Source organism: Fringilla coelebs (assembly GCF_963513975.1).
Source record: "Fringilla coelebs genome assembly, chromosome: 5".
Taxonomy (NCBI): domain Eukaryota; kingdom Metazoa; phylum Chordata; class Aves; order Passeriformes; family Fringillidae; genus Fringilla; species Fringilla coelebs.
Genome location: NC_140033.1, coordinates 55,353,101 through 55,380,674, shown reverse-complemented (window position 1 = coordinate 55,380,674; position 27,574 = coordinate 55,353,101). Strand labels below are relative to the sequence as shown.

Here is a 27,574-nt window from a genome sequence, read left to right as displayed (position 1 = left end):
GCCTCCCGCACCACCGGAGCGGTGTCCCCGCCGCGCATCCCCCGCCCGGGCACCTGTGGGTATCCCCATGGCCAGGCCCGCTGCCCCGACGCGTCCGCGCCCCGACGCGCAGCCCCTCGGCGGGGCGGGGCGGGGCGCAGGGGGATGCGGCATCCCAGCTCTCCGGGGGATGCTGCCGCTGCCTGCGCGGGAGCGCGGAGCAGGAGGGATCCTCTTTGACGTCAAGCGACCATAATATAATGATCGCTCGTTCATATCCGGGTCCCCGGGCGGCTCTCCCGGGCCGCGCTCGGTCGCGCTCGGCGGCGCAGTGAGGGGAGGCGGGTCGGCCGGGGCACGGCAGGGCAGGGCAGGGCAGGGTAGGGGCAGGGCAGGGCAGGGCAGGGCAGGACAGGGCAGGGCAGCGCGGCCGCCCGGAGGTGGTCGGCGGCGGTAGCGGCACCGGCGCGGCGAGCGCAGCATGCCCGCCGCCTCAGACGCGCCTGCCTCCCGCCGCCGCCGCCGCCGCCGCCGCCGCTGCTGCTGCTGCTGCCCATGGAGATCGCGCTGGTGACTTTGGAGAACGGCGGCACCACGGCCATCGCGGGCGGCGACGATGCCGCGGCCGCCGGCGGCCGGGCGCGCTGGCGGGGCAACTTGCTGCACCTCGCCGGCTCGCCGCAGCTGAGCGACGGCAAGGACAGTGCCCCGCCGGCCCCGCCGCCGCCGCCGCCCGCGGGGGGCGAGGAGCGGGAGCGGCCCCCGCCGGGTCCCCGCGCAGGAGGCAGCGGTGGCGCGGGCGGCCCCGACGAGCGGCCGGCGGAGCTCCGCGCAGCCCCCGCGCCGCCGCCGCGGCCGCCGCCCCGCGCCCCGCGCCCCGCCGCGGACATGGGGCCGTCCGAGGAAGGGGGACACCGGCGGGGCATGGCCATGGCTGCGGCGGGCGACGAGGAGGAGGAGGCGGCGGCGGCCAACCCGGGCGCCATGCACCACCAGCGGGTGCTGATCAACATCTCGGGGCTGCGCTTCGAGACGCAGCTGGGCACCCTCAACCAGTTCCCCGACACGCTGCTGGGGGACCCCGACAAGCGCATTCGCTACTTCGACCCGCTCCGCAACGAGTACTTCTTCGACCGCAACCGGCCCAGCTTCGACGGCATCCTCTATTTCTACCAGTCCGGGGGCAAGCTCCGCCGGCCCGTCAATGTCTCCATCGACGTCTTCGCCGACGAGATCCGCTTCTACCAGCTGGGTGAGGAGGCCATGGAGCGCTTCCGGGAGGACGAGGGCTTCATCAAAGAGGAGGAGAAGCCCCTGCCCCGCAATGAGTTCCAGCGCCAGGTCTGGCTCATCTTTGAGTACCCCGAGAGCTCCAGCTCAGCCCGGGCCATCGCCATCGTCTCTGTGCTGGTCATCCTCATCTCCATCATCACCTTTTGCCTGGAGACCCTGCCCGAGTTCAGGGATGAGAGGGAGATGCCCGTACCTCTGCCTCCACAAGGTGGAGGTTTGAATGGCACGCCCGGGGACTCCCCACCCATGCAGCCACCCAGTAGCCTGGCTGACCCCTTCTTCATTATCGAGACCACCTGTGTGATCTGGTTCACCTTTGAGCTCCTCGTGCGCTTCTTTGCCTGCCCCAGCAAGCCCGAGTTCTCCCGCAACATCATGAACATCATCGACATCGTGGCCATCATCCCCTACTTCATCACCCTGGGCACCGAGCTGGCCCACGAGCAGCAGCAGCCCGGGGCTGGTGGTAGCAATGGGGGTGGGGGCCAGCAGCAAGCCATGTCCCTGGCCATCCTCAGAGTCATCCGCCTGGTCAGAGTCTTCCGGATCTTCAAGCTCTCCAGGCACTCCAAGGGGCTGCAGATCTTGGGACAGACTTTGAAAGCCAGCATGAGGGAGCTGGGCCTCCTCATCTTCTTCCTCTTCATCGGGGTGATCCTCTTCTCCAGCGCTGTCTACTTTGCTGAGGCCGATGACCCCGAGTCTCATTTCTCCAGCATCCCTGATGCTTTTTGGTGGGCTGTGGTAACCATGACTACTGTGGGCTATGGGGACATGAGACCTGTCACTGTAGGGGGCAAGATTGTGGGCTCCTTGTGTGCCATCGCTGGTGTGCTCACCATTGCCCTCCCTGTCCCTGTTATTGTGTCCAACTTCAACTACTTCTACCACCGAGAGACTGACCACGAAGAGCAGGCTATCCTCAAAGATGAGCACAGTAGTGCTCAGGGCAGCACTGTGGGGGGAGAGGTGAAGAGAAGACCCAGTAAAAACTCTCTGAACAAATCTGTTGTGCACTTGGAAAACAGTGAGGAATTCAACAATGGCACCAGCTCCTTAGAAAAAGCAAATATCAAAGCAAAAAGTAATGTAGATCTCAGAAAATCCCTCTATGCTCTCTGTCTGGACACCAATAGGGAAACAGACCTGTGAGGAGAGGAGACGGTTAGAGTTCAGAGGGGCAGAAGGATTTTCTGGTGTCGGAAACTTGCTACTATAATTATTCTTTTAGTACCAATTAGTTTTTTAAGTCAGGCTGTGTTTTACAAATTGATCACTGTCCTGAGCAGTCCTCCAGGAATACATGTTTTTATGTTCTTTTTCCATGACACAAAGGGTCACCTATTTTTAAAATAGACTAAGAATAAGCTACACTCCATGATGCAGGAGCTGGTAAATGATGACAGTGAAAAATCTAATTTGTAGAAACTTATTTTAGCAAATGGTCATTGGTTTTGAATGGGTAATTTGTAACCAATTCAGTTGCTCCGAGTTTAGTGTAAAGAACTGGGGGGATGTGTGTGTGGAGAATGAATGGATTGGGGATGGGAGGAAGGATATTGACGGGTTTTTCATTATAGTTTCAAACTGAAATTATTCAAATATATTTTGTATCTGTATGACTGTATTTATGGTTGAAAGGAGATTTCTTATTCCTGTGAAATATTTCATTGAAGCACTAGGAACATTAGCAAATCAGCACTTTCTGAGTTTTCCTCTAGTTATCAATACAGATCTGGTTATCTTGTATGTGAAGTGAATTTGGTGCTTTGAACCCTAGAGCAGAAAACTTCTGTTGTCATTGATATGTTAGTTTCTTGTGAACCTTAAATTATTAAATATTGTAGATATACTTCTTTATAAATAATTTTATTAGTTACTGTCCTGTTTCAGAATTTCTAAGTAATTCAGTCATGTGCTTACTGGCCCCACTCAAAAAAGTATGTGCAGCTTTTCTTTTTTTTTTTTATTTTTATGGTTTTACAGTTTTATATCTTTGTTATAAAGGAAAACAATACACTGTCTGCTGTTACTGGTATAAATCCAGTGCACAACAGATCAAAAGTGATCTGAACAGATTTTCAAGTGCACAACAGATCAAAAACATGAGGGAGTGGATAGGCACAATGAGAAAGTAGAATATTGAGTGCAATATCTGCAGAACTGTTTTAATTGTATGCTCCAGATTCCTTGAGCGTGTGTATCAGTCACCTTTGTGTATGCACACACCATTTGTGTACACAGTTCTCTGGTTTTAGTTCTCATACCAGGAGTGGATGGCACTTCAGGAGTCGAACATGGTGTGCTGTGCTGCTTCAACGACCTTGGCCACGGATGGAAAGCACCATCTTTTCATCAAAACACACCCCTGGTTTCTTGTATTTCCAAACAAAACCTTCTCAGTGCTGTGGATTTTACAACTGAGGTGTTGTTGAAAGACGAGTGACACATTGCCTTCATCAAGATCACAGCTAACTCTGAAGACTGACACAAAGTTGCTCCTTTAGCTCAAAGAGCTTTCTGACAATTTCTCTTGCAAAGGACATCTCTGTTTCCCTCTCCAGCTTCTGTTGTATTTCTGAAGGATGTTCCATGCCTTTCCCACATCCTGTGGCACAGCAAGAGTAGCAGAGAAGAGAAGGCTTGATTGTCAACATCGCTCAAGGTTTGTTTCTAACAAATTTTCTAATATAAATTAGTGCTCAGTTGGGATTATAAGTACCTCATCTATGTCCTGGGATAAATTGAGATCAACATTGCAGAGCAGCGCTCTGACATTCTCTCCCTCAAACACAAATGCTGCTTGCCTGTCCCTGACTGTGCTCTTTAATGATAATGCCCAAATGCATGATGATTTTTTCTCTCCTAGTCAGTAAAATAACTGCTAAGCAAGTAATACTTTTCATGAACAGAGTGCTCAGCCCAAAATCCAGGGCTGAGGGGAAGGAATTTGAATCTCATAATAGAGAACAGCATCTATCACATTAATTTTAGAATTTTAGATGTTGGTTTCTTGGTTGGTTTGCTTGTTTATTTAGATGGGGAATGAGGCTGTAATGTGCTGAGGAGCTGTCTGAAACAAGACTGACAGGAAAAGCACCCAGTGCAGCTGCACTCCAGACTCGGGGAGATCTCCAGTTTGCCTTGGTAGGAATTGTTGCACCAGAGGGAAGTGCAGAATCAGCTCTTTGGGGAGGCTGAATGAAACAAAGAAGGGGAGTAACTCTGCTGCACATGCTGAGACCTGGGTCACTGATGGACTTAGAGTAAGGCTTTTTGCTCAGACAAGTGCTTTGCTTTGCTCTCAGTGATCACATCCATCTGACTGGCCTGAATAAGCACCAAACGACTGCAGGGAGTCTTTCAGGATAAAGTTTTGGAGTGGTCTTTCTGGAACGACTACCCTCACCATCCTGACCACCAGAGTTTGGTCTTCCAGCTGTGTGTTGTGTTGGACTGGGCTGTTGGCTCCTCGGAGCAGGGGCACTATGTCCACACAGCCACTTGTTTGGAGTCCTTTGAAAGAATTTTAGGGATCAGGATTACATCTCCAAATTGCAGCAAGCTGATAAAGGTGAAAGTAGATCAGGGCTATGGGGCATGGGTCAAGCTGATCTTGGTGATGCAAAGGGAAGGCCTGGTCTTCTCCCTTCTTTTTTACTTTTCCTCTTCCCACCATGTGTCTTTTTGTTGCTTTCTCTGAACTGGTTCTCTCCTCGTGGAAGTACAAGTTCAAATGCTGCCTTCTCTTCCTGGAGCTGCCTGAGCTCACTCATCTGACTGGAAATTAAATACAGCTTTCTGTTTGAGTATGCTGTGTTTTTCCATAACAAAACAACAGAGCTTTCTAATAGAAAGAAAACAAATCATTCTCAAAGTATGGTTAAAAATATTTGCTTGGCTTGGGTTTCTAAGCACTTATTAAGCACGGTTCAGGCAAATTTGGTATTGACACCTTTACAAATAAGTACATAATTTCTATTGGCTTATAGGGCAGTAAAGGATTTGCTTTCTAATGACAGGTACTGCTGCCAAGCACTGATGACCAGGAATATGGTCAGAACCCAGTTCAACAGAGCATTTAGCACAGACACATGCTTAAACTAACACAATTTTCAGCAGGTGTTTTAGATGTACTGATTTTTATGATTTTGAGGTTTGAGATCATGAGTTGGACTTGGATGTTCCTTGTGGGTCCCTTCCAGCTCCAGGTATTCTTTGATTCTCTGATGGTTATTTAAAGATAAGTTATAAACAGGGTGAAACCTTGTAGCCATGGTTTCCCCTTGGATTTTGGGGTAAATATGTGGGTACATGGTACAGTCACGTAATGTGCCGATGCAGATTTGTGCTGCAGAAGAGTATGAGAGTAAGAGAGAGCTTAATATCTCCAAGAAGACTCCTGGAAACGTGAGACAGGAAGAGAGTTTTACCTTCCATGCCCATCACAAGAAGGAAATACACCCTAACCACTATTGATTTTATGTTAGCTGACCTGCAATGAACAGCGGGCTGAATCAGACCTCTTTTCCATATCAAAGGCATCAAGATATCAGAACTTAATGAATAGCAAATCATTGCAGACATCAAAACCCCAAACAAACCCTGCCAAACAACAAACCAACACTTTTTTGTAAACTCTTTTGGCTAGGAACTGCAACAGAAAAGGTCCCTCACCCCACACCTGCTGTACTTATTAATGGCTTGTCCTCTCACGTGAGACACTGTGCACCAATATGCGTTCTTGGGGTGCTGAAGCGAACGGTTATTTGGGTCACCAGTAATGTAAGTTTAATTTGCTTAGCCTGACCCCAAGGGGAGTCCACAGTTCCCTTTTACTTCTCCATCATCCTAAAAAACGATAGAACAGTACCAAGCAGTTACATAACACCATTTATCTCCCGGAGCTCTATGAACAATTGCACTACGCTCTGTGTGTAGCAGGGTATAGAAAAGGCTGTGCTAGACCAAGCCTTTCAGAGGGGCACAGGGCACAGAGAGGCACAAAGAGGAATGGGTCTGGCTGGACTGAGAGGTCTAAAATGTGGATCTCAGGGAAGAGAGATTCCCCCTGTGGTCTCTTGCATGACCCTGGGTGGCTCTGCAGGCAAGGACTGGATGCCAGCAGCTGTGCACCATGATCCATCTGGTGGGGTCACTGAACACAGGGGGGACTTAATGATGCTCTGAGCAGCACGAACAAATGCCTCTTCTGTGTGCTCTTTTCATTTGGGTTCTGTAAGGAGAACATGGCACTCCACTGGCTGTTCCCTGGCTCTCCAGCTACGGACACTGCTGGTCTGGTGGAGGTGGTGCTGAGACATTCTCCAGGCACTGCCCTTCACCTCCCCTTAGGGAGCAAAGCACAAGTCAGGGCACTCAGAGGGACACGTGTGTGTGCACAAAAAGTCTGGCTTTTCTGAAACCTATCCCAGAATCCCTGAGGTTGGAAAAGACCTCAAAGGTCAGTAAGTCCAACCTGTGACAGATCACCACTTTGTCAGCTGAACCAGAGCACTGAGGGCCACGTCTAGTTGCTTCTTGATCACCTTTGAGGATGGTGACTCCACCACCTCCCTGGGCGGTTCATTCCAATGCCTGACAACCTTTTCTCTGAAGAAATTTTTCTTCCTGGTCAGAGTTAGAGAAGCTGGTGCTGAGGTCAAATGAGAGGAGTGTTCAGTGGCATGTGACAGTGCCGCTGAGCCGGGGTGAGGGACGAGCTGCCTCGCTGACATCTGATCGGCCGTTTAGCAAGATGCCATGAACAGGAGTGGAACCTGGCAGGGGCCTCAGGGTGGTTGCTGCCATACTTAGGGAATGACAGAAGGAGGGCTTCAAGCACTGCATCACGACTTTGGCCTTGCCACTGGGCCAGCAGGGGAATGGGAATGTTGTGTGGCAGGCAGGGTGTGGGGAAGGCTCAGGAATAATGGGGTGATGCCCTGCAGGACAGAGGGGCAGCAGGGGAACAGGGAGATGAAGCTTTTACAGCATCTGCCTGCCTTTGGTTTAGCTTTAGCCCTGTCACTGCATGACTACCAGCCTCACTCCACAAATGTCCAAAAAATGAATTAGAAAAGGTCTTTATAATAATCTAGCCTATGACCAATTAAAATCATTGTTCCAAAATAATTCTGCCATGACTTTTGCTATATACAGCACCACTAAATATTTTTCTAGATTGTACCATTTAGTCTTTTCATAGTTTCTGTAATGTTTGGATTTTCGTTGCTTTGTTTGTAGTTTGTTTGTTTTTTAAATTTTTTTTTTTACTTTTCTTCTGTATGCATTAACTGGTCCCCAGTTCTTCTGATCAGCTTTTTAAAGTTCTGTTTCTCTGGCCTAGATTTGGGACCTCAGGGTTGCTGGCACCCTACAGTGGACCTCAGTCATGCCACCTGACATCAGTGTGTCAGCTCATTGCATGGAATTTCTCCAGTAACTCTGTGGGCCCATTGACAAGAACATACCTAATATTTGAGAAAAATGTGGTTATAGCAGCCATTGAGATAATATGAAATAAAAACTTCTATGTTAATTGGAATGGGAGAAAAATGAAGCTGATGATGCTATGACTAAGGAATTAATTGGAATTAGAAGTTTTGAAGAGAAATATCAACTTGTTCAAAGAAAAAGAAGGCTTCAAACAGACAGAAAGTAGGCTTAGATTGAATACTAGGCAGAATTTTTTCCCTGTGAGGGTGGGAGGCCCTGGCACAGGTTGCCCAGAGAAGCTGTGGATGCCCCAGAAATTACCTGATCTAATAGTAAAATTACTGTCCTTCCTAGATGGCAACAAAGTGTTTTCATTAAAACTTGGGCTTCTTAGTGCACAGTCTTTATGGTTATTGCAGAATTAATAATTTTCCAGATAGAATTTAAAATTTACCAAAAGTCATCTGCAAGTTGTCTTCTGTACAAATAATTCACAGTCATTAGAGGGATGTTTCCAAATAAATCAGTTTTAACACTTGATTGACAGGAAGAAGAGAGAAAAGAAAGATGTATCTTATTTCTGTGCTTCAACTGTGGTGTGCCATGGGGATTGGCATTTCCAATATTCTGGAAAACAGCTGTGGTTGTCTTAAAATTGCCTTAAAATTGGAAAGAATGTTGCTGGGGAATCACCTTGGATGAGAACAAGTAATAATTTCCCTCTCAAGACAGTGGTTACTCTGAATTTCTCCAGCTTTCTGACAAAGCCAGTTTGGACATAAATGCTAAAGTATAAGGTCTCTTCTCTCAAATCCCATGTCCACCTCTGGCCATGAATGGTGGTTTCCTCACTCCTGTGGGCAAGGAATGCAATGGAACCTTGCAGCTCTTCTCATGACAGTACAGCTGCATAATAAATACTCATGTCAGGGTTGATGTTTCCATGAGGATGCTGGAGGAAAAGACGGGGTGTAAATGGACTACATTGGTCTAAGGGTCTGGTGTGTACAAGGAGGAGGTAGAATTTCTTCCTTTGCATGATTTCACTCCAGTGGTGGTGTCCTAGCACACAGTAATTCCCCTACAAAATATCACTAAATCCATACCAGGGCTTGCTTTGCTCTCTTCAGTTAGAAGAGATTGGTTACATTATACCATACTTAATTCTCTCAAGCAAGTTCAACACATTTAAAAATTCTCCCTCTCCCTCCTCCCTGCTTAAGTATAGGTAGAAATGCCTATGATTGGAAAGGTGAAAAATTATTTGAATTATTTAAGCAACATAAACTTATTCTTTTTTCTGTCTTGTTTAAAATGATTCGAAAATCTAATGGGGTGTGATCGAATGTAATTCATTTAACAGGAATTTGCAGAGCAAATTGTATGAGTTTCTCAGTTCAGAGAACACAGTAATTTTCAAGGCAGTGCTGCACAAGGGGGCTGTTAAAAGGAAGGCTATTGTGAAAATACATGGTGTTTTATTATACAAGAGAACGGTGCAAAGAAGCAGGGAGTCTGGAGGGTGACAAAGCTTGTTCTGGGAAGGAATGCCCTCTAGCTTAAACTTATCCTCTGTGCTCTGAAGGAGAGAGCGTTTCTTGAGCCACAGAGGAAGCAAAGGGAAGAGCAGGAATCTGCAGCTGAGATGTACAAATAATTGACTGAGAAAGGGATGGTGGCTCCCACAGTTGTCTCTGGGGGAGAGATTTCAGCCACTGGGCAAAACACCTGCACAGTATCTCTCAGGATCACGTTTTAAAAGTCTGCCCAGTTCACTGAAAGGATGCAGGTCCCTGCCTTTGGGAGAATGTGCTGAAGGGTGGATCTGAGGCAGGCACTGGCATCTTCCTGCAGGCCTGGTGGAGTAAGTTCCAATAACCAATAAAATTTGGGTCAGAGTCCCCTTTCCCACTTGTCTCCCAGAGTATCCCAGATTATCTCCATCTCAGTGATACATGCTTACCATGGAGCAGAGTCTGAGAAGTGCAGAATTCTGGAGCATGAGAGAGAAGTCTCTGGAAGGGTTGGAAATGCTGGGTGTTTCAAAGTAGTATTTGCACTGCTTCTTAAGCTAGTGGAAAACGGGGTAGCTCTGTTCTTAAAAAGGAAGGTGGATATTCCACTGAGGGGGAGATACAAATTCTCATAGACATCCGAACTGCATCTGCATTAGAAAACGAAATGTGCCCAGGACCATTCCCTGGCACTGAGGCCAGCTGGCAGGAGACAGACTGAGCTCCTGCTGCCAGAGGCTCGCTCTGAAACAAGGTGTTCAGCACTCAGCCTCCTGGGCTCCCTTCCTGGCCTCTGCTACGCCCACTTCGTGCCTAGGAAGTATTTTGGGAGAGAGTGCTTGGGTACAGACTTACCAGCCTGACCAGGAGCCTTGAAGTGTAGTAGATTGTCATTAATTGCTTGGGAACATTCCCTCAAACTCCTGAGGTAGCAGGTATAGATGCAGCCCTGCTTTGATGCCTCTTGCCCTCAGGTCACTTTTGGGGTATCTTAAAAGCTTTACATATTTCCCCCTATTGGCACATTCTTTAACAATAATCAGTCTTTATTCACTGAGAACAGTTATTCCTGCCAAAATCTGTTCTCATCTAATTCTGCTTCCACCTGCACTCAACCATATGCAACTTTAACTAAAAATCACCCCACTCTTCCAGCTGCACACAGAGGAGCACAAGTGGATCTGACAGTGGGAATGGGATACTGTTTGCTTTGGTTTTTTTGGCTGATTTTCCTGTTTGCCTGGCCCTAGCATAGGTTGTATACTGCATCTTCTAACTCTGCTTAGAATTCCAGTTGAGGCCCTGGTAGCCATGCATATCCCCTGGTCTTGCTGTCCAGCAGGATGCACCATTAAAAAACCCCCAAAAAACCCCAAAACAAACAAACAAGCAAAGAAAAAACCAAGGAAGGGGTGGGGACACTCTGCATTTTAGTGCTGAAGAAACCAAGGACCACCCAGCACAGGGAGAAAGTGGGCCAACACTAGAATTCCTCTGTGGCTTCAAGGTGAGCCTACGATCCAGTGGTCCCCAGGGAATGGAACATGAGTTAAATTCAGTCAGAGGGAGAAGAAAAAATAAAGTTCCTACTTCCTTCTGCTAAAGTAGAAGTAAACTTCCATTTAAAATCTTTCCTGTATCCATGGGTCTTGACAGCTCTACCTACAATAGTTTAAGATTTCAATGCTGTCAACCACCCTAAGAAGATGGTAAGAAGTAAATCACTCTGAAGGGACCACTAAGGACAAGTGCACCTATTGATGGGATTTTTCCTTCAGCAGATGAGTGGGCACATGGTTTAGTGTTGGTGTCATATTGAAAAGACCACCAGAATGTGGAGGTTGGAATGCTGAGGTACGCCACCTGGGAAAAAGTGATGGAACTTTTTGTGCCAGGGTATCACTCCTTGAGTTCTGCTTCATCAAGTAAGGCTGAAAACTCTGTTTATTGTATTTATGTGTTAATATTTAGAGACAGGACATATAGTGAAAATGCACATGTAGAAAACATGAAGATTTGCAAGAAAGCAAAAGTGTAATTCAAGTGCCAAACACATCTTGGAGGTGAACAGATGCAATCATCATCAGAGCCAGTAAAGAGAGGAGGGCTTTCTAATTATTTCCCAGAGGGACAGCAGATGTAAAGCCATTTTTGCAGCATTCATGGAAATTTATATTTAAAATATCTCAGAAGCAAACCCTAGACTCTTGTCACTCTGTAGCTGCAGATTAGTCCTACTGAAGGCAACTGGATTCCATTCCAGGAATCCTGCTCAGACGGACTTGAGCTCTGCAGTCACATCCTTTGTTTTCCTTGACTCCTGACAGCCCAAATTAAACAGAGATCTCTCTTAGCAGTGAGGGAATGTTGACAGCATGTGCTGTGGGCACGGTGTGGGAACAATATCACTTCTTGCCTGGCCTCAGCGTGGCCAAATGGCAGCATGGCATGTCCTGGCTGCACTCATCCCTCAGGCAAGGCAGGTGATGCTGGGGAGGAGTGTGAAGGGTCTGAATTTGGAAGAGAAAATAATCAGAGACTGATGACTGGAACAAAATGCTCAAGCCAAAATGCTTTCTCCCTAGGGAAGCTCTCCCACAGCCAGATGCAGTGTTGTTTAGCAGTCTGGATTTCATTCCAGGACTGCACGTGGCTCTTAAGGTCCTGCTGAGACTTTTTTTGTCTGCTGTTGGGTAGCAAACCCAAATAAACAGGAAGTCAGGCCTGAACAGGAATATCTCATCATCCACTTCTCATCCCTGTAAAATCCATCCCCATTCCCTTGTCTCATTTTCTAATTGAATCATCATGGCTGTAAGATCACACTGTAAAATTTCCTCCTCTCATTTGCAGAGAGCCCAGAGGCAGGAGCCAGTCTAACATATTTGGAATTTGTTTTCCTTTTTAGAAGGGACTTGCATTTTGGGTAATTTTTTTCCCGGACTTATGTACATCTGATGTCAGGCTCCCCAGATGAGAATCGTTAGACTGGAGTTGACATTTTTAGAAATGTGTGCCAATGGAAAAATATCCTGGGAGTGCTGCCAGTGGCTGATTTTGTAAAGTCTTAGCCTCTGTTGGAGAGGAACCATGAGTCAGGTACCTGTACTGAAAAGAAGCCTTGCTCATAAAGTGTCTTGCTCAGGTGTCTGCCAGACATGCCTTCTCAATTTAAAGAGAGGGCAGGAATGAATTTCAGCAGGCTGTGACTCAGCCAGGCAATATTCAATTCCCCTTTCTGATCAGATGACAAACAGCCAGTTAGCATCTTTCCAAAGGGAGGTACAACAACCAGAGAAGTTCCTGGCAAAAAATGGATTTTCCAAGGTTGAACTGTGGAGTGGTGCAGACAAATCTGCCTGACCCGTGGCTGTTCCTTCCAGTTTGGTACTGACATGACTCAGGCCAGACAGCTTAGTGCTGAGCTGGTTTGCAGCGAGCCAAACCTGCAGCTTTCTAATTCCCGGTGAGCTGGTGGAATTTGGAGGATGAGTGCAGCTGATTCACGGTGCTGTGAATGTCAGCAATTTTTATAGGCTTTGTGGGGGGCTGGCATTTGCTGCCTCATCAGAGCAAATGCCTTGTTGGCAGGTGGCAGACTCACACTGAGTGAGCAGGGGTGGCACAGGGTGGGCACTGAGGGCACAGCAGCAGCTCGCTGCAGACACACGGCTCCGTCTCCAGCCAGGGCTGCAGGCAGCCCCCACTGAGCTGCTGGCTCTGGGTGTCGATGGGAGCCTGGAGCTGCTGGCTCTGGGTCTCAATGGGATCCTGGAGCTGCTGGCTCTGGGTCTCAATGGGATCCTGGAGCTGCTGGCTCTGGGATTCAGTGGGAGCCTGGAGCTGCTGCTCTCCGCTGAGGCCAGTGCTCAGGGAGCAGCCTGCGCTGCTGCCTGGCAGGATCAGAATGTGCTGCGCTGGCCCTGGCTGGGTGGTCCAGAGAGCCGGCACAGCTCTCCTCCAGCTTTGGTGGGCACATCAGCCATCCCAGGACAGTGGTAGGGTGCTTTGGTGCACAACAGCCTTCTCCCATCCTGTCCTGGTTTAGGGCAAATTTGGGAGGAAACATCTAAAGGGGTTCCTCTGGAAAGCAAATTCAAGGAGCCCCTTGCCCAACCAGTTCAGGAAAATATTCCCTTGGAGAAAAGTGGAAAAACCCTGTTCATTTAACAGGCAAAGCATTCACCAGCACAAAAAAATTGAACAATATTAAACAGTAAAATGTCTTGCCGAAGAGGTGACAAACTCAGCCAGTCCCCTTGGTGGGCTGTAGCTCAGCTCACTCAGTCTCTTATCAGTCCCTCCAGCGCTGGAAATGCCGTGGCCCAGGTCTGGCACCGTGGGCCACAGGTGTGAGCTGCCAGTGCTCTTCTGGGTTTTTAGTCCAGAACAGGTTTAAACAATTCCAAGAAAAAGAAAACCCACAGTCCAGGGAACTTCTCTGCCTCAGCTAGCTAAACACTAACTGAAAGCAAAGGAGAGCTCTGTCCTGCTGTCTGCAGACAACACAGTCCAGGAGAAGGATGCAAGGAAGCAAGTGCAGTTCTTGAAAACCAACTGTGCACATCTTCTCTTCCCCCTTTGCTCTCAGAACCAGTCTAAAAGGTGAAAAACTAATTTCTGGGCTAAACAGACAAATGGGGATACGAACATCATAAAGTCACCCCAGGACACATCCCTCTCTCTCTTCTGTAGGCTTAGCAGGCTCTGCCTCATCATCATCTCCCTGCTGATTTCCATACTCCAGGCTGAGTGGATGGGGCTGGTGCTCCTTATTGAACAGTCATCTTCAATATATTTATCAACCACCTGGGTGCAGGAGTTGAAGTCACCCTTCAGGAGGGCTGCTGGTGATGCCAATATGTGCCATGGAGTATATGTTCTGGCTCTGGCAGGGCTCCCAGCTTGGCTCGTGCTGGGGATGGTTCCCCACACAGGGACACCGGGGCTTAGTGGAGACCTTAGCAGGAAGTTTTGGTACAGCTATTTTCACACGTGGTGTTGGCTCTGTGGAGCACTGCAGAAATAAGTTTGTATCACCTCTGCAGATAGCAGTGGACTGAGCTGGGTTCAGTCTGGAGAAGGGTTTGGTGGTTTTTTAGTCACTCTTTTGTTCATCTGTAGCTTTTGGACTTGTTAGCCATTTGCAACCAGCTTTGACAAAAGGATACTGGCCTTGAAGAAGGTAAGGTTTCTTTTTCTTACACTTTTTGGAAAGGCAGCTGGCTGCTTGGGGGAAGGAAAGACTAGAATTAAAACTGCTTCTCTTAGGCAAAAGCTGTGGCATGACCTATCCTAAACTGTTGCTCTATCAACACAGGAGAGACCGTGGTATGTTCACAGACTTCTCTGGAATGCTACAAATGCCAATTAGATGGGATTTACAGGGTAACAGCAAGAGGCAGAGTTGTGCTTAGAAATAAGGCAAACAGTGCCTTGTATCTTGAAGCAGAGTTCCTTCCTTCCTTCCTTCCTTCCTTCCTTCCTTCCTTCCTTCCTTCCTTCCTTCCTTCCTTCCTTCCTTCCTTCCTTCCTTCCTTCCTTCCTTCCTTCCTTCCTTCCTTCCTTCCTTCCTTCCTTCCTTCCTTCCTTCCTTCCTTCCTTCCTTCCTTCCTTCCTTCCTTCCTTCCTTCCTTCCTTCCTTCCTTCCTTCCTTCCTTCCTTCCTTCCTTCCTTCCTTCCTTCCTTCCTTCCTTCCTTCCTTCCTTCCTTCCTTCCTTCCTTCCTTCCTTCCTTCCTTCCTTCCTTCCTTCCTTCCTTCCTTCCTTCCTTCCTCCCTTCCTTCCTCCCTCCCTCCCTCCCTCCCTCCCTCCCTCCCTCCCTCCCTCCCTCCCTCCCTCCCTCCATTTTTTAAATGTTGAGGAAAGAAAACCTTTTGCTTAAAGCTCATATCCTTTTCTGCTGCACTGCAGTGGTCAGCTTGGAGGGGCAGGAGGAAGAGAGGGGAGGCTTTACCAGGGAAGAGTTTACAATAATGGATCCTTGTTTACATTCTTAGGCTGTGCCCATCATGGTCTTTCTGCATGAGACCCTTCCAGGGATGCCATATAAAATGTGGCTTGAGCCCTCATGTATTGGCTCTCTATGAGCAGTGATGCAGCTGGGTGTTTTAAAAAGAAAACGTAGGTGTGCATATATTAGCAATGTGTGACTTCTGAAAGGAAAGTGCATCTCAGAGCTGTCCTTTGTCCTCAAAACTTTGACCCCTGAAGGAAGTGTCACTTCCTGGTCCCTTATGGTGGCAGGGTTTGCTGTGCTTGAGGGAAAAATACCAATTGCTGTAAGTATCAGTTTAGGGCTCTGAGCTGATGGCTTTTTATACCTTGGGCCTTTTTTCTTCTGGGCTCAAGTCCAGGGCCAGTCCTGTTCAGTTATTTATCAGTGACCTGGATGCAGCAGTCGAACACACCGTGAGAAATTTGATGGTGGCACCAAACTGGGAGGTGCTATTGACTTTCTACAGGGCCAGGAGGCCTTGAGAGGTTGGAGATTTGGTCTGTGAGCCATGGGATGAAAATTAACAATAACAAGTGCTGGATTCTGCACCTGGAACAGGGGAATGCTGGGCAATATACACTGGGAGAGGAGTGCTCGGACAGTTGGCCCTTTCCAACTGACAATAGTCTATTTTTTTGTTCTATTTTCTAAAGCTATGAATCACCCTGGAGAGAGGGGCAGTCATGCTTGATTGGTTCACACACAGGCAAATCTGGGTTAGGATCAGAAGGCATTTGATATGCTGCCATTGTTAAGAAAGGCTGCAGAATTTTGTCAGTGATGGATTTCTGGTGAAATCTGTTCAAAACCAGTGATGAAATGCTCACTAGAAAAAATCAACACTTCTGACTTTATGCTATGCAAAGCACACGGTATCCGTACCAAATCAGTGGGGAAGAGGCAGAGCATCCTGTTTGAAATCCGATTTTCACATTATTCTTATGGTGCTGCGCAGTCTGACTCCTGACTGTTGAACACTCAGCCTGTGTTGAACACTCAGCCTCTCTCAAAAAGCAGCCTGATTTCAAAAGGTAGGAACTGCTGCAGAAGAGAAGCAGAGGCCCAAACATCCTCACCTTAAAGTGTGTCATGGCTTCCAGGTCTAGAAAAATCTTCAGTGAAAGCCGTGTATGTGCTTTATTTTCCCTTTATATTCTTTTACCATGGTAAAATAAGTGTAGCAGCTTGCTGCAAAACAAATGGAATGTAATCTGCCATTTTTTCTCTTGACCATTTTGAAATAGTCTGTTCAATAGCTAAAGAATCGCAGGCAGGCAGTTTGTGAAATCATTTTGCATGAAGGGATTTCAAAAAGCTTCCCCAAAAGCTACCTACAAGTTATTAACTCACATTTGGGGACCATCTGCCCAGTGGCTTTTCAAAATAATGCTATAAGAACACAGGCTAAAAGCAAGAAATGTCTTACAAAAGCATATCTTCCAGAAAAAAAAAATGAAAAAGAAAAAAAGAAAATTGAAAAAAAAAAAAAGAAAAGGCAAAATCCACCACAACTGAGCCTTACCTTTTGTTATACCCTACGTGATAAATCAAATTTGGGAACAGAAGTGTATCTGGGGCTTTGCCACAACATATGCATGTTCTGAAAATCATCTTGTAGTTCCTGTTGCAGAATTTTGACCTATTTTGCTCCTGCTACATTTGTTTGGGGAAAATGCAGTGCATGTAAAAGGGACATTACTGTGGCTCTTCAGATTTTACAGGCAAGAATTTACAGTAATTTTTCTTCCCTAGAGAATGATCGGAGATTAGAGAGGTTTTTTCTAAATCTGTAAGGCTTCACCTACCTGGGAACACTTGGGAAGCGTGACCTGAATGGGAATCAGAAAAAAGTAGTTCTTAATTACAATGATTCAAAATGTTGCACACACCTTTGTGGATAATCACATCTGGAATAAGGTTAGGCCTGATTTATATGTAACTGAGTCCACTTTGGAATACTAAAACAAATTTAATCTCTATTATTTTAAAGAAAAATGACTGTCCAGGGACTAACCAGGACAAACATGGTTTTTTCCTTGGTAGAGAGTCCCCATTTTAAAAGTCACCTCAGAAGTCAGGGAGGACACTGCAGTCATTGCAAACAGACATGCCTTCTCCATATGTTGTTGTCCACACAAGGGAACACTTCAACAAGGTGCTGAGCAACATTTTTTTGATGTGCTGCGTTCCTTTTATCACCTGTGGGTGTTGAGGGCCTTTAGTATCACCCTGGGGAAGCACAGGTGGCATTGAGGGTGACCTGTGCTGCTCAACACCACTTGTTTTGTAGCTGTTTTCAAATGTCATAGGCATTGAATGAAGAGTAACTTCATCCTAGAAGGGACAAAAAACCCTTTACCATTCTTAGCTGCAGAGCATTAACCCCTGGGATCAATCCAGGATGGGGATGATAAATATCCATACAAAAAGGCTGAGGGAATTGGTGTTGTTCAGCCTGGAGAAGAGAAAGATTGGGGTCACCTCATTGTGGCCTTCCAGGACTGAAGGGTGCACGCAGGAAGGATGGAAAGAGACTCTTGATAAGGGCCTGGAGTGACAGGAGAAGGGGACATGGCTTCACACTGACACAGAGCAGGTTTAGATTGGATATTGGGAAGAAATTGCTCCCTGTGAGGGAGCTCCTGTGCTGAGGCCCTGGCACAGGTTTCCCAGAGAGGAAACTGTGGCTGCCCCATCCCTGGAAGTGTCCAAGGCCAGGCTGGGTGGGGTTTGGAGCAAGCTGGGATAGTGGAAGGTATCCCTGCCCATGGCAGGGGCTTGGAACTGGATGATCTTTACCAACCCAAACCATTCTGGGATTCTGTGACTGGAATTTGGGCCAGAGAGATGCCCACTCCACCCTTACTTGACTCAAATTGTGTTTCGACTCTGAAGACCTATTCTGCTGTAGAATTGAATGAATGTTTTGCAGCTGGCTTCACCAGACAGAGAAAGGATCAAATAGCACTGGTGCTGATTTTGGAAAACTTTCCCACTGCTGGGTGGATGGAGCAGGGGTTTGCCTGAGCCCTGTTTTGAACTGGTGGCAAAAATCACTTTTGAAAAGGATCAGGATGAGGCAGTTATTCCCCACGATCAGCTTGGAGCCTAAATTATGAATCAATCTGTTTCTGTGGTCTCTTATATAAGGCTGGGTATCGCTGTCAGTCCATAGTGCTTAAACTGGGAAAAATGGAGCTGGAGAAGGTGGAAACAATTCTAGGCAAATGGGACTTTTGGACTTTCCTTAAGAAAACTTACCTGGGGGTTGCAAATGCTGAACTGATGTGTAAAGACCTTGTGTAGATTCACAGCATGCCAGATTAGTGCTTACTATTTGAAAAGATAGCTGGAATAGCAATCTATTCCATGTTTTTATTTTCTGTAATTTATAATCTGGATATTTCGTTCAGTGCCCTGGCCCTTTGGAATCCAGTTCAGATTTGGCTTCTCAGATTACCTGTGTCACTAAGTCCCATAGCCTAATTACATCTTTTGTTAGAAAGTAATTCCTTTTCCTGCTTTTAAATTTTCTGCTGTGGATCATTCACACATCTCCTATAAGGCTTCTTAGCCAGTTTTAAGCTCCAGCACCTAAAGCAGGATCCTAAAATGGGCTGATCCACGGATTACTGTAAAGATGATATTTTCACTTTCACTCTCTTTTTCTCATGCACCCTGTCACCATTACAGCTGTGACTGCACCCTGTGTAGTGAACTCAAGCCTTCACTTTGCAGGTAATGAAACTCTTCGCTGGTGGTCTCTCACAGGTGGAATTTAGAGCACGGACTCTAAATTCTAAGTGGTGGCAGCCAGGTGTCATGAATATTCACTGTTGGTTAAGTTTTAGCCTGATTCAGATTTAAATTTGGGCTGGCTTCTTTTTAACTGGCATCACTCTAAATACCCAGAATGTGTTTTTTCAGAACTCAGACAAAAGTTTAGATCTCTGTGGTACATGTGAGGATTTTTTCTTACATGTTATGCACCTGCAAATTTAACTGGCCATTTCCCTGTATATTCACCCAGCTTTTTCCTCTTTCAACAGTCACCATTCAACAAGAATCTCAATGTTCCTTTTGTCCTAACTGCTGTAAATGAATTGATCATTTGTAGACTACTCTGTCTCATTTCTATCTTTCCAAAGGAAATTAAAATATTCAGTGGAACACAAGCACCAGGGAGCCTTGCCTGGTCTTCTTCCATGATTACACCGGGTGTGTCACTGAGAGGGGATATCCAGCCTTTCTTGAAGCAGGTGCAGGCTTCACAGGAACAAATCCCTTCCAGTACCTGAAGGGACAAAGATGGAGAGATTTTTTTTACAAATGTAGTGTCAGAACAAGGGGAATGGCTTCACACTGACAGAGAGCAGGTTTAGATTGGCTGTTGTGAAGAAATTGTTCCCTGTGAGGATGGTGAGGCCCTGGCACAGTTGCCCAGAGAATTTTGGCTGCTCCCATACACTTCCCTGAAAGATCTTTTGTCCCTTTTCAGCTTGTGAGTGGCCTGGTTCTGCCCACAGCCCCCAGAGTCATTAACAGGACTGTTTCACCACGCTGCCCCGTTAGTTCTGCCAGCCTCCATGAGTCACAGCAACACCTCCCACAAGCTCTGGCAGCACCTGTGGAAGTCACACACTGTCAGACTCAACACTGCCTTGTGCCAGCCTAAATTTGCCTTTGTCATAGGCAACCCTGACCCGGTGCTGCATTTCATGAGGGGACTTGCTGTTGTTTCAATAAAGCCTGTGTTTTTCTCCCAGTTCACAGAGCAAAAGTCTGTGCTCACAGAGCCTGTGTGAGAGCAGGAACAGAGGAAAGGCAGTGCCACAGAAAGATTGCTCTAATACTGCTGGACATACCAAGGCCAGTCTAATTAAGCTGGAGGTGAAAGAGTTAATGTAGGCCTTGCCATGGCAGCCAAAGGGTGCACTTTAGGTATTTGCCAACATCTGACCCAAAACCAGTCAGTCACAGTCCTGATGCAGTGGAAGACACTTGGTGTGGTGTGGCTGACTTCACCGGGGCCAGAACTGAGCTCAGGGCTCAGTTTAGACATTTTGGACAGCAGGGTTCAAGTGTAAGATACTGATCTCTGCCAAGAATTTGAACTGAATCCAGCCAACACAGAATCAGATCGTTCCTTAAGAAAGTTTGTTAGACTTGTCAGTATTGACACTGGATTTCAGCTGTATATTTGCTTAATTACTCTTTTGATAAAACCCCTTATTAAGCAAGTCTGCTCTCCATCTGGTGCTGATCTGACTTAAAATACAGCAAGATTGGCAACTCATTAATTTATGGACAGGATAAGTATAAAATTTGCATAAATCAGTTAATACTAGAAAGTACAAAATTTGTAGTTTCTTGAAAAAGCAAACTGTGAACCTTTCCTCTTAGGAAAGAAACTCTTTGTGAGAGGGAGAAATATCTCACACATTTCTTATGACAAAATATTGAGTAGTGATATTTGGGGTTTTTGGATTCCTTTCCCATTAATTCTTGTTCCAAATATAGAACTATACTTGCCTTGAAACTGGTGACACTTTGTGTTCAAGGCAAAATTCCTGCTCTCTAACAATGTGGGTTTTATTTTTAAGGCTTTAATCTTACATCAATAATTTTAAGTGCTTTTCAGTGATGCTCTGAGAGAGGAACTACCATTCTTCTTTGTTGTTTTCAGTGCCAGATGACATTTTTATTCAATGGTAGGCATCCATTTGCCATGAAGATTGAGTTCCAGGAATGCAGTGTAGAGGTGTGAGGCAAATTTGATCATTGCTCTCTGGAAATTATAGTGATTATATGCATTTCAGTAGTTAGCTTGCCCTCTGGATTGCAATTCCTTCTTCTGAATCACTAGAAGGAAATCACACTAGTTTTATTTTTTTTCTGGAATATTAAAAATCTTGTTTAAAATGGACCACCCTGCTCTAGCTTGTAGGAACTACAAGTTACCATCTGTGAGAGGTAGGAAAGACCTCATCTCCCATATGACTGAGGAAACCTTTGCCAGAGAACTCTGCATTGAATCAGGAATGTTTCCACGAAAAATGTATCTTCCAAGCACCTAAGATCCTCCAGAAAAAACAGTTAATGGCCAAAGTCCCTTGCTTTGCTCTGTTCCATTTGACAAAAGTGTCCCTACATATTCTTTCCCTTGTGTTTGAAAAGGCTGAGAGAAAGTGCAGAGACCAGCTCCATGTGAATGGAAAGCTGCTCTTTGCCTGTTGTTTCCTGACTCTTCTGAGTGATCGCTCTCACAGAATCCTTAGGGCTGGAAGGGACCTCTGGAGCTCATCCAGTCCAACCCCCCTGCCCAGGTGGGGTCACCCAGAGCAGGTGACAAAGGAACACATCCAGGCAAGTTGGGAGTGACTCCAGAGGGGGAACCCCAGGCCCTCCCTGGGCAGCTGTTCCAGTGCTCTGCCGCCCTCAGTGGAAAGAAATTCTTTCGCGTGCTGAGGTGGAACTTGTTGTGTTTGGTTTATGGCCATTTCTTCCTGTCCTGTCACTGAGCACCACTGAAGAGAGCCTGGTGCCATCCTCTTGACGTCTTCTTTGAGATATGTTTTTGTCCTTTCCTGACCTTCTGTGCACCTCAAGTGATAAGACAGAGCTGAGAAGTAAGATATGGAAAGGGTTCCTCTGGATTCATAGAGTCCACTTAGAACAGCTGCAGACAAAGACAGGTTCAGGACAGAAGATTGCAGCTCAGGACAAACCTTACTCTGAAGGATTGCTGACAGGTGTTTGACAGCAAAAACTTGTTTAACTCAGTAGTACCAAGGAGCCTCTCTGTTACGCAGAAAGCTCACCGCAGGACGCTGCTGCATTAACAAGATTTTCTCTGGCTGCTCCAATTCCCTTCAGCTTTTTTTTTTTTTTAGTAATTATCTTTCAAACTGCAGCAGCATTTGTTGTCCTGAGGTGCTGATTCCAGTGTTCCAGTGGAAGAGATTTTAGTGGAAGCTTCTCCTGCAGTGTGCACAGGCTTTATTTCAGGTCAGTAATCACATTCTCCTCAGCCTCTCCTGGGGCTCTCACATTGATCATCCTCCAGCTGGAGGAATTGTCTGAAAGGAAGGGCATGACTGTTGTGTTGAGGTCACATTTCTAGATTGAGGGTAGACTGAGGGAAGCTTCTGCCCTTTGGATTCGGGGGAGACCTGGCATTTGGATGTGGTGTGGGTATGCGAGCTGTCAGCCTTCCTGCTCCGTCATGCACGTCTGCCCTCCTCCAGGCAGCCAGTTATGCGAGGGAGGGACAAGAGGACAGGGCAGAGCATGTGACGGGTGGCTTGAGCTGGTCTTTGGGTTCTGAGCAACAAAGTCTCTGCTGGATGAGGCTGTGTCACCAACAGAAGGCTCATTGACTGTTCTGAGTCATCGTCAGCAGTCCATGTGAAGGACTTGAGTTGATGTGTGGGGGTAGGAAATTTGCCCCAGGACAAATCTGGAGAACAAAACATCCACAGAAATAAAACATGCTTTATGTTTTCCAGTGTTACCTGGAGAGCCAGATGGGAGCAAAAAGAAAAAGCAGGAGGCCAGGGCATTTAAAAGCTTGTGAGAAAGGGCTCTTTGACATCCTTTGCTACCTTTTCCTGGGAATGTTGGAATAACACTATGGATCACAAGTGATCCTTCTGCTAAACTGACTCTAAAACCAAGCTGATGCCTACCTACCTTCTCAGCAAAAAAGGGCATTACTTTGGCTAGATACACTAAAGGTACTGGAGAGCCCATTGCTTCAGTACCTGTGTGAGGGGAATCTTGCTACTGACTGGAATTCTCACAGCTGAGTTGGGATTTTATTTCCCTTTCCCCAGATAAATGCCTGGTTTTTTGGTAAATATTCTGTGGACAAGGCTTCTTTGGCACCTTTCAATAAAGTTCACTTTCAGCCATGATTTTGAAAGTGGCAGGGCAAAACAGGAGGAAGCATCTAGAGCAAGATTTATCTGTTATTTTCTGGTATGAATATTTTTTTGAAGAGTGATATGGTGTCCAATTGCTGCTTGAAGTACTCCCTCTAGCCTAGAGAATATTTGCTTGCTCACATAAAGAGCGAACCTTCTGTGCTCTGAGCTTCTGACTGGTTTGGAAATGCCCTCAGGAAGATGGAGATGGAAGTTCAGATAGAGGGAAAGGAGGGAATTGGGATTCTTGAGCAGGGGTTGTTACCACTCCATGAGGAGGTAAGAGAAAATAATTATGCTTCCTCTGATCAGCCGCATTTCTGGGAGGAGGTAGAATTTAGGTTCTTAACTGGAAAACTTCTGAATTTAAAGAGAAGCCAGAGTCCAGGCACTTGGGGAACTTAATCCACTGGGAGGTGTGAGTGCAGGATTCTACAGCAGGAGACTGTACTGGGGTTTTGATATTCTGCATTTGGCACCACCGTAGCTATATGTGCAATTAGTAAGGCTTTCAACATCTAATTCCTCCTGTGACCTGGCCGTCCCATCCCACATCAGGGAACGGTGGTTTGACCTCAGGAAGCATCAACCCTGCTTGTGTGGCAGCGAGGACCATATTCCTGAGGTGATAACCAAGAAATGTGTAAGGAGCAGCTCTTTTGCTCATCTTAAATTACATTCACCTGACTCTCAAGAGCCCTTTGCCCCCTCACAGGTTGAGCCCTGTACTTTTACTAAAGACTGGTGCAGTGCCAGCTTTCCATGAGATTGTCTGGAACTGGGACTTGCATGCAGACACGTCACTAAGGCTGTGAAAACAAAGAAGAACTGCAGCCCTTAGAAGAGCTGAAGACAGTTTGCAGCAGCCAGAGAAGGTGTGTGACAAACCAGTAAATTCTGTTTTCTCTCTGTGTTTTCCAGAGCGACCTGGAGCTCAGGCAGGAGCGATGTTCTCCAGACAGCTCTCCACGGCTTCCCTAACACGCCAGTGAGCCACGAGACCGAGGCAGAAATTCCAGCATGGGGAGGGTGTGAGTCATGAGATGGTGAGTGAAGGAAACAGGATAAAAATAACAGAGCCCAGTGTGATGCAAAATATTAATCTGCTGCCCTGTGTTATCCTCACTTGTATTACAGGCAGCACTCTGCTGTAGTGTAGATGCTCTGCTGCTCAAAACAGATCCCTCTGTGCTACTCAGAAAGATTAGGGCTCAGGCTGCCAGATTGCAGGGACTCCTAATACTCATGCCCTCAAGTTGGCTGAAAATTCTTAATCACAACATTGCTGCTGTAGAAAATACGTGATCAAAGAGTGTCAAAATGCTACATTCGTATTTTTCATGTTTACATGAAAATGTAAATTTCAGTTAATTAAATGTCAATTTCAGTTAGTTTGACATCAGCTGAAAAAAATTTATTTATTCAAAATTTAAATGAGTGAAGTGCCTTTCATTTTCCAACCTTTTTTTTCCTCTTCTTCTTCCTTCAAAAGGAGAAAAGAAAGGAGAAGAGTATGAAAATACCATGAAAAACCCACATAATACTCAAGTTTGGTTCTAGCTAACATAAATCAGTAGGGGGCAAAAAGTAGGAAAAGTGGAATTGGTAAAATAAAATTTAAAAAAAAGAAAGCACCAAGTATTTTATTTTGAGATGTGAATCTCTCTTTTTCTACTCAAATCTGCCATCAGATTTGATCAGCCTTGTTCCAAGATCACTCACAACCAAATCAGGATCCCTTCGAGGGAGAGTTTCCAGCTCAGCCACTGTCAGGTTTCTAACCCAGTCCCCTTGACTTTTCATCTAATCACTGGGCAGTGATCCTCAGAGATCTCTTGGGAGCCTAGGAAAACTCTTACTCTGATATTTTTCAATCCAGCTAGGAATCTGGGCACCATAAAAAACAGCAGGAGCTTTTCCTTTGACTTCAAAGGGTGCCAGCTCTGGCACTGAGGCTTCACTGCAGATTAACATGAGGGGAGCTCTTCTGACAGAAACTGCCTTTGGTATTTCAGAGTGGGGAGAACTGTTTATTTCATTTCACACAGATTCACTTCAAAACCTTTCCAAAGGATTACATTTTGCTGCTTTTTTTTTGTTGTTGGTTTTTTTTTTTTCATGTACGTCACCTTTGGGCTTAAGTTCACCTTCAAGACTGTGTAAAACTTTACCAAAACTGGGGAACAGGAGACTTTGGAGACGGGCAGGGAGGTGGCTGTGAGGTCCCCATGCTGCAGGACCCACAGGGTGAATGACCAATATTTGTAGGGCTCTCTCTCCTCTTTGCCCTTTCATGGCTGCTTTAGGAAGTGAAGCATTGCACACACGCTTGAAAAAAGGCACTGTTCAATTATGATGGATTTGGATTTAAGGGGGATCTTTGTGTCTGTGTGTCTGTGTGTGTGTCTGTGTGTCTGTGTGTGTGTGTCTGTGTGTCTGTGTGTGTTTGTAAAATCATGTGGTTCCTGTGTACAGTTAGGGTCACAGTTCTCCTTGCTCCCTTTCAGACCCCATTGAAATCAACTTCTTTCATCCCACTGAACTGAAAAATCCCTTCGTTTCTGCTTCTTTCTTTTCTATTTTGTCTTACAGAAAGCTACTTGTCTTACAGGAAGCTACTTGGGAATAACTTTTATGGTTTTAAATATTCTTCTTAAGCAATCTCCTGTTATTTTTTACGTCTATATTTCCATCTATTTAACTTATTCCCATTATACCAAGTCTTTTTTATTTTCCAATGTATAAAGAAAGAAAGACTTATTTTGGAAGTTCTACAAAAATGGAAGTCATTGTAATCATGATTTGATGTCCTTGGAACGCACTTTATTTACTATTTGTTTTTATTAGGACATTGTTTGAATGTAACTTTAAGCCCAATAAGGTTCGAGGGCTAATCTCCTGGGAGAGGATATTTATGGTCCATATTTTCAGAGAGGGAGATTGGAAGTAGAAAAAGGCTTAAGTATTTAGGCCTTGCTTCAGCTCTGAAGGCAGGGGAAATCTGCAAATAGTCACTCGACCAGTTAAAGGAGAGGGTGGCATGTGCAGATGCCCAGCTCCAAGGGGCACTTGCATTCCATGTGAGCTCATTCCAAGCAGAAACATGGGCCTCAGATTGTGTGCATTACTGCAGGGGAACTGACCTATTTTTCTGGAGAGGAAAAATCTACCATAAAAATCTAATTTGCAAGGATTGTGGGAGTAGAAACAGGGCTGTGTTTTTTTGTCTCTAGGATATTTGGTTATGCAAACAAATTGATGAGGGAGAAACTTCCAGCAGGAAAACTGTTGATGGTGCTCAGTGTCACTCAATTAATTGTAACACTCTTAAAAGGGAAGTGCAATAATGGTGAATCTTTCAGAGAATCAGAGAATCATAGAATGGCCTGGGTGGGAAAGGACCCTAAAGATCCTCTAGTTCCAACCCCCTGACATAGAAAAGGACACCTTCCACTTTGTTCTAAGCCATAATTTTGTGTCCTGTGTGGAGCCTAATGGTTTTTCCTCCTTAATTAATGCAACTTTTTGCATGACACTGTCATGATTGCCTTCCTCCTGCAGACACTGACCATTAGGAAGACACTGCTGCAGAGTCTGAAACCAAACCAGCCTATTCCTTGTTCTCAAGTCATCTTGGGTTAGAAGCTGCTGAAAAACTTCCTTCTGGATAAATAACTGTGATGTCCCCATCATCCCCAGAATTGGATTCCTTCACTGGGATTGCTGAAACAGTGGTCTGCTCCAAGGTTTCTCTCATAGAAGAATTGTTCAGCTTCACAAAAGGAGTGAGAAAAGTTTAAATGCTTTGAGGCTCACTCCCAGGCACAAGACTTTATTATTTGAGCTTTTGTTTGGAAATAAATTGAGTTCTTGTCATAGATTGGGCATCTTATCCCGTGCTTCTTACATATCAAACTTTCTCATAATTCTGGAAGAAGATTCAAGTGTTTGTTCTCTTTCTTTTATTGGCATTTGTCTTTATTTATTTTGTATTCTTGAGATGTGCTGCATCTCTGGAGTTTGTATTTCTACTTTTACCATAAAAATGCTGTACATACAAGTCTAGAATGCATCTGAAGATTAGTCTAATTTTTCATGTGACTTTGACTTGGACATTTTTCTGTTTATGTTTATATTGCTATTTCAATATGTGCATTACCTGTATTCTTTATGCCAGTTCCCCATCTCCAACTCAATAAAATAATGTTCCCATTCTTCAGAACCATGTCCCATGTGCGTGACAGTGATAACAGTTTCTGAATAATAACTGATAATTTTAAATGTGCTAATCTATATTTATATCTATTTCTATATCTATATCTGTCTGTCACAGCCTGAAATTCTTCTTATGTGGGATTTGAGATGGTGAAAAAATTACCAGCAAGTGGTAAGTTCAGCTCAGGAATAATTCTTCATAAGCCTTTTTGG

The 27,574-nt window shown here is 45.8% G+C and overlaps 1 protein-coding gene across 2 annotated transcripts; it reads left to right on the top strand.

Moving 5' to 3' along the window:
* The first annotated feature begins 460 nt into the window (after positions 1-460).
* LOC311154249 (potassium voltage-gated channel subfamily A member 5-like) lies at positions 461-27,332 on the top strand. Of its 2 annotated transcripts, XM_084206547.1 has the most exons (4): positions 461-3,937; positions 22,115-22,229; positions 24,068-24,192; positions 26,708-27,332. In XM_084206547.1, the coding sequence occupies exon 1, from the start codon at positions 535-537 to the stop codon at positions 2,422-2,424; it is 1,890 nt and encodes a 629-aa protein (XP_084062673.1). In that variant the 5' UTR covers positions 461-534; the 3' UTR covers positions 2,425-3,937; positions 22,115-22,229; positions 24,068-24,192; positions 26,708-27,332. The 2 variants fall into 2 exon arrangements, with proteins under 2 accessions (XP_084062673.1, XP_084062672.1); XM_084206546.1 differs by lacking the exon at positions 22,115-22,229.
* Positions 27,333-27,574: the final 242 nt, after the last annotated feature.

What these genes read in the sequence shown, in the direction of transcription:
- LOC311154249 (XM_084206546.1), top strand. Translation starts at nt 535, where the DNA reads ATGGAGATCGCGCTGGTGACTTTGGAGAACGGCGGCACCACGGCCATC.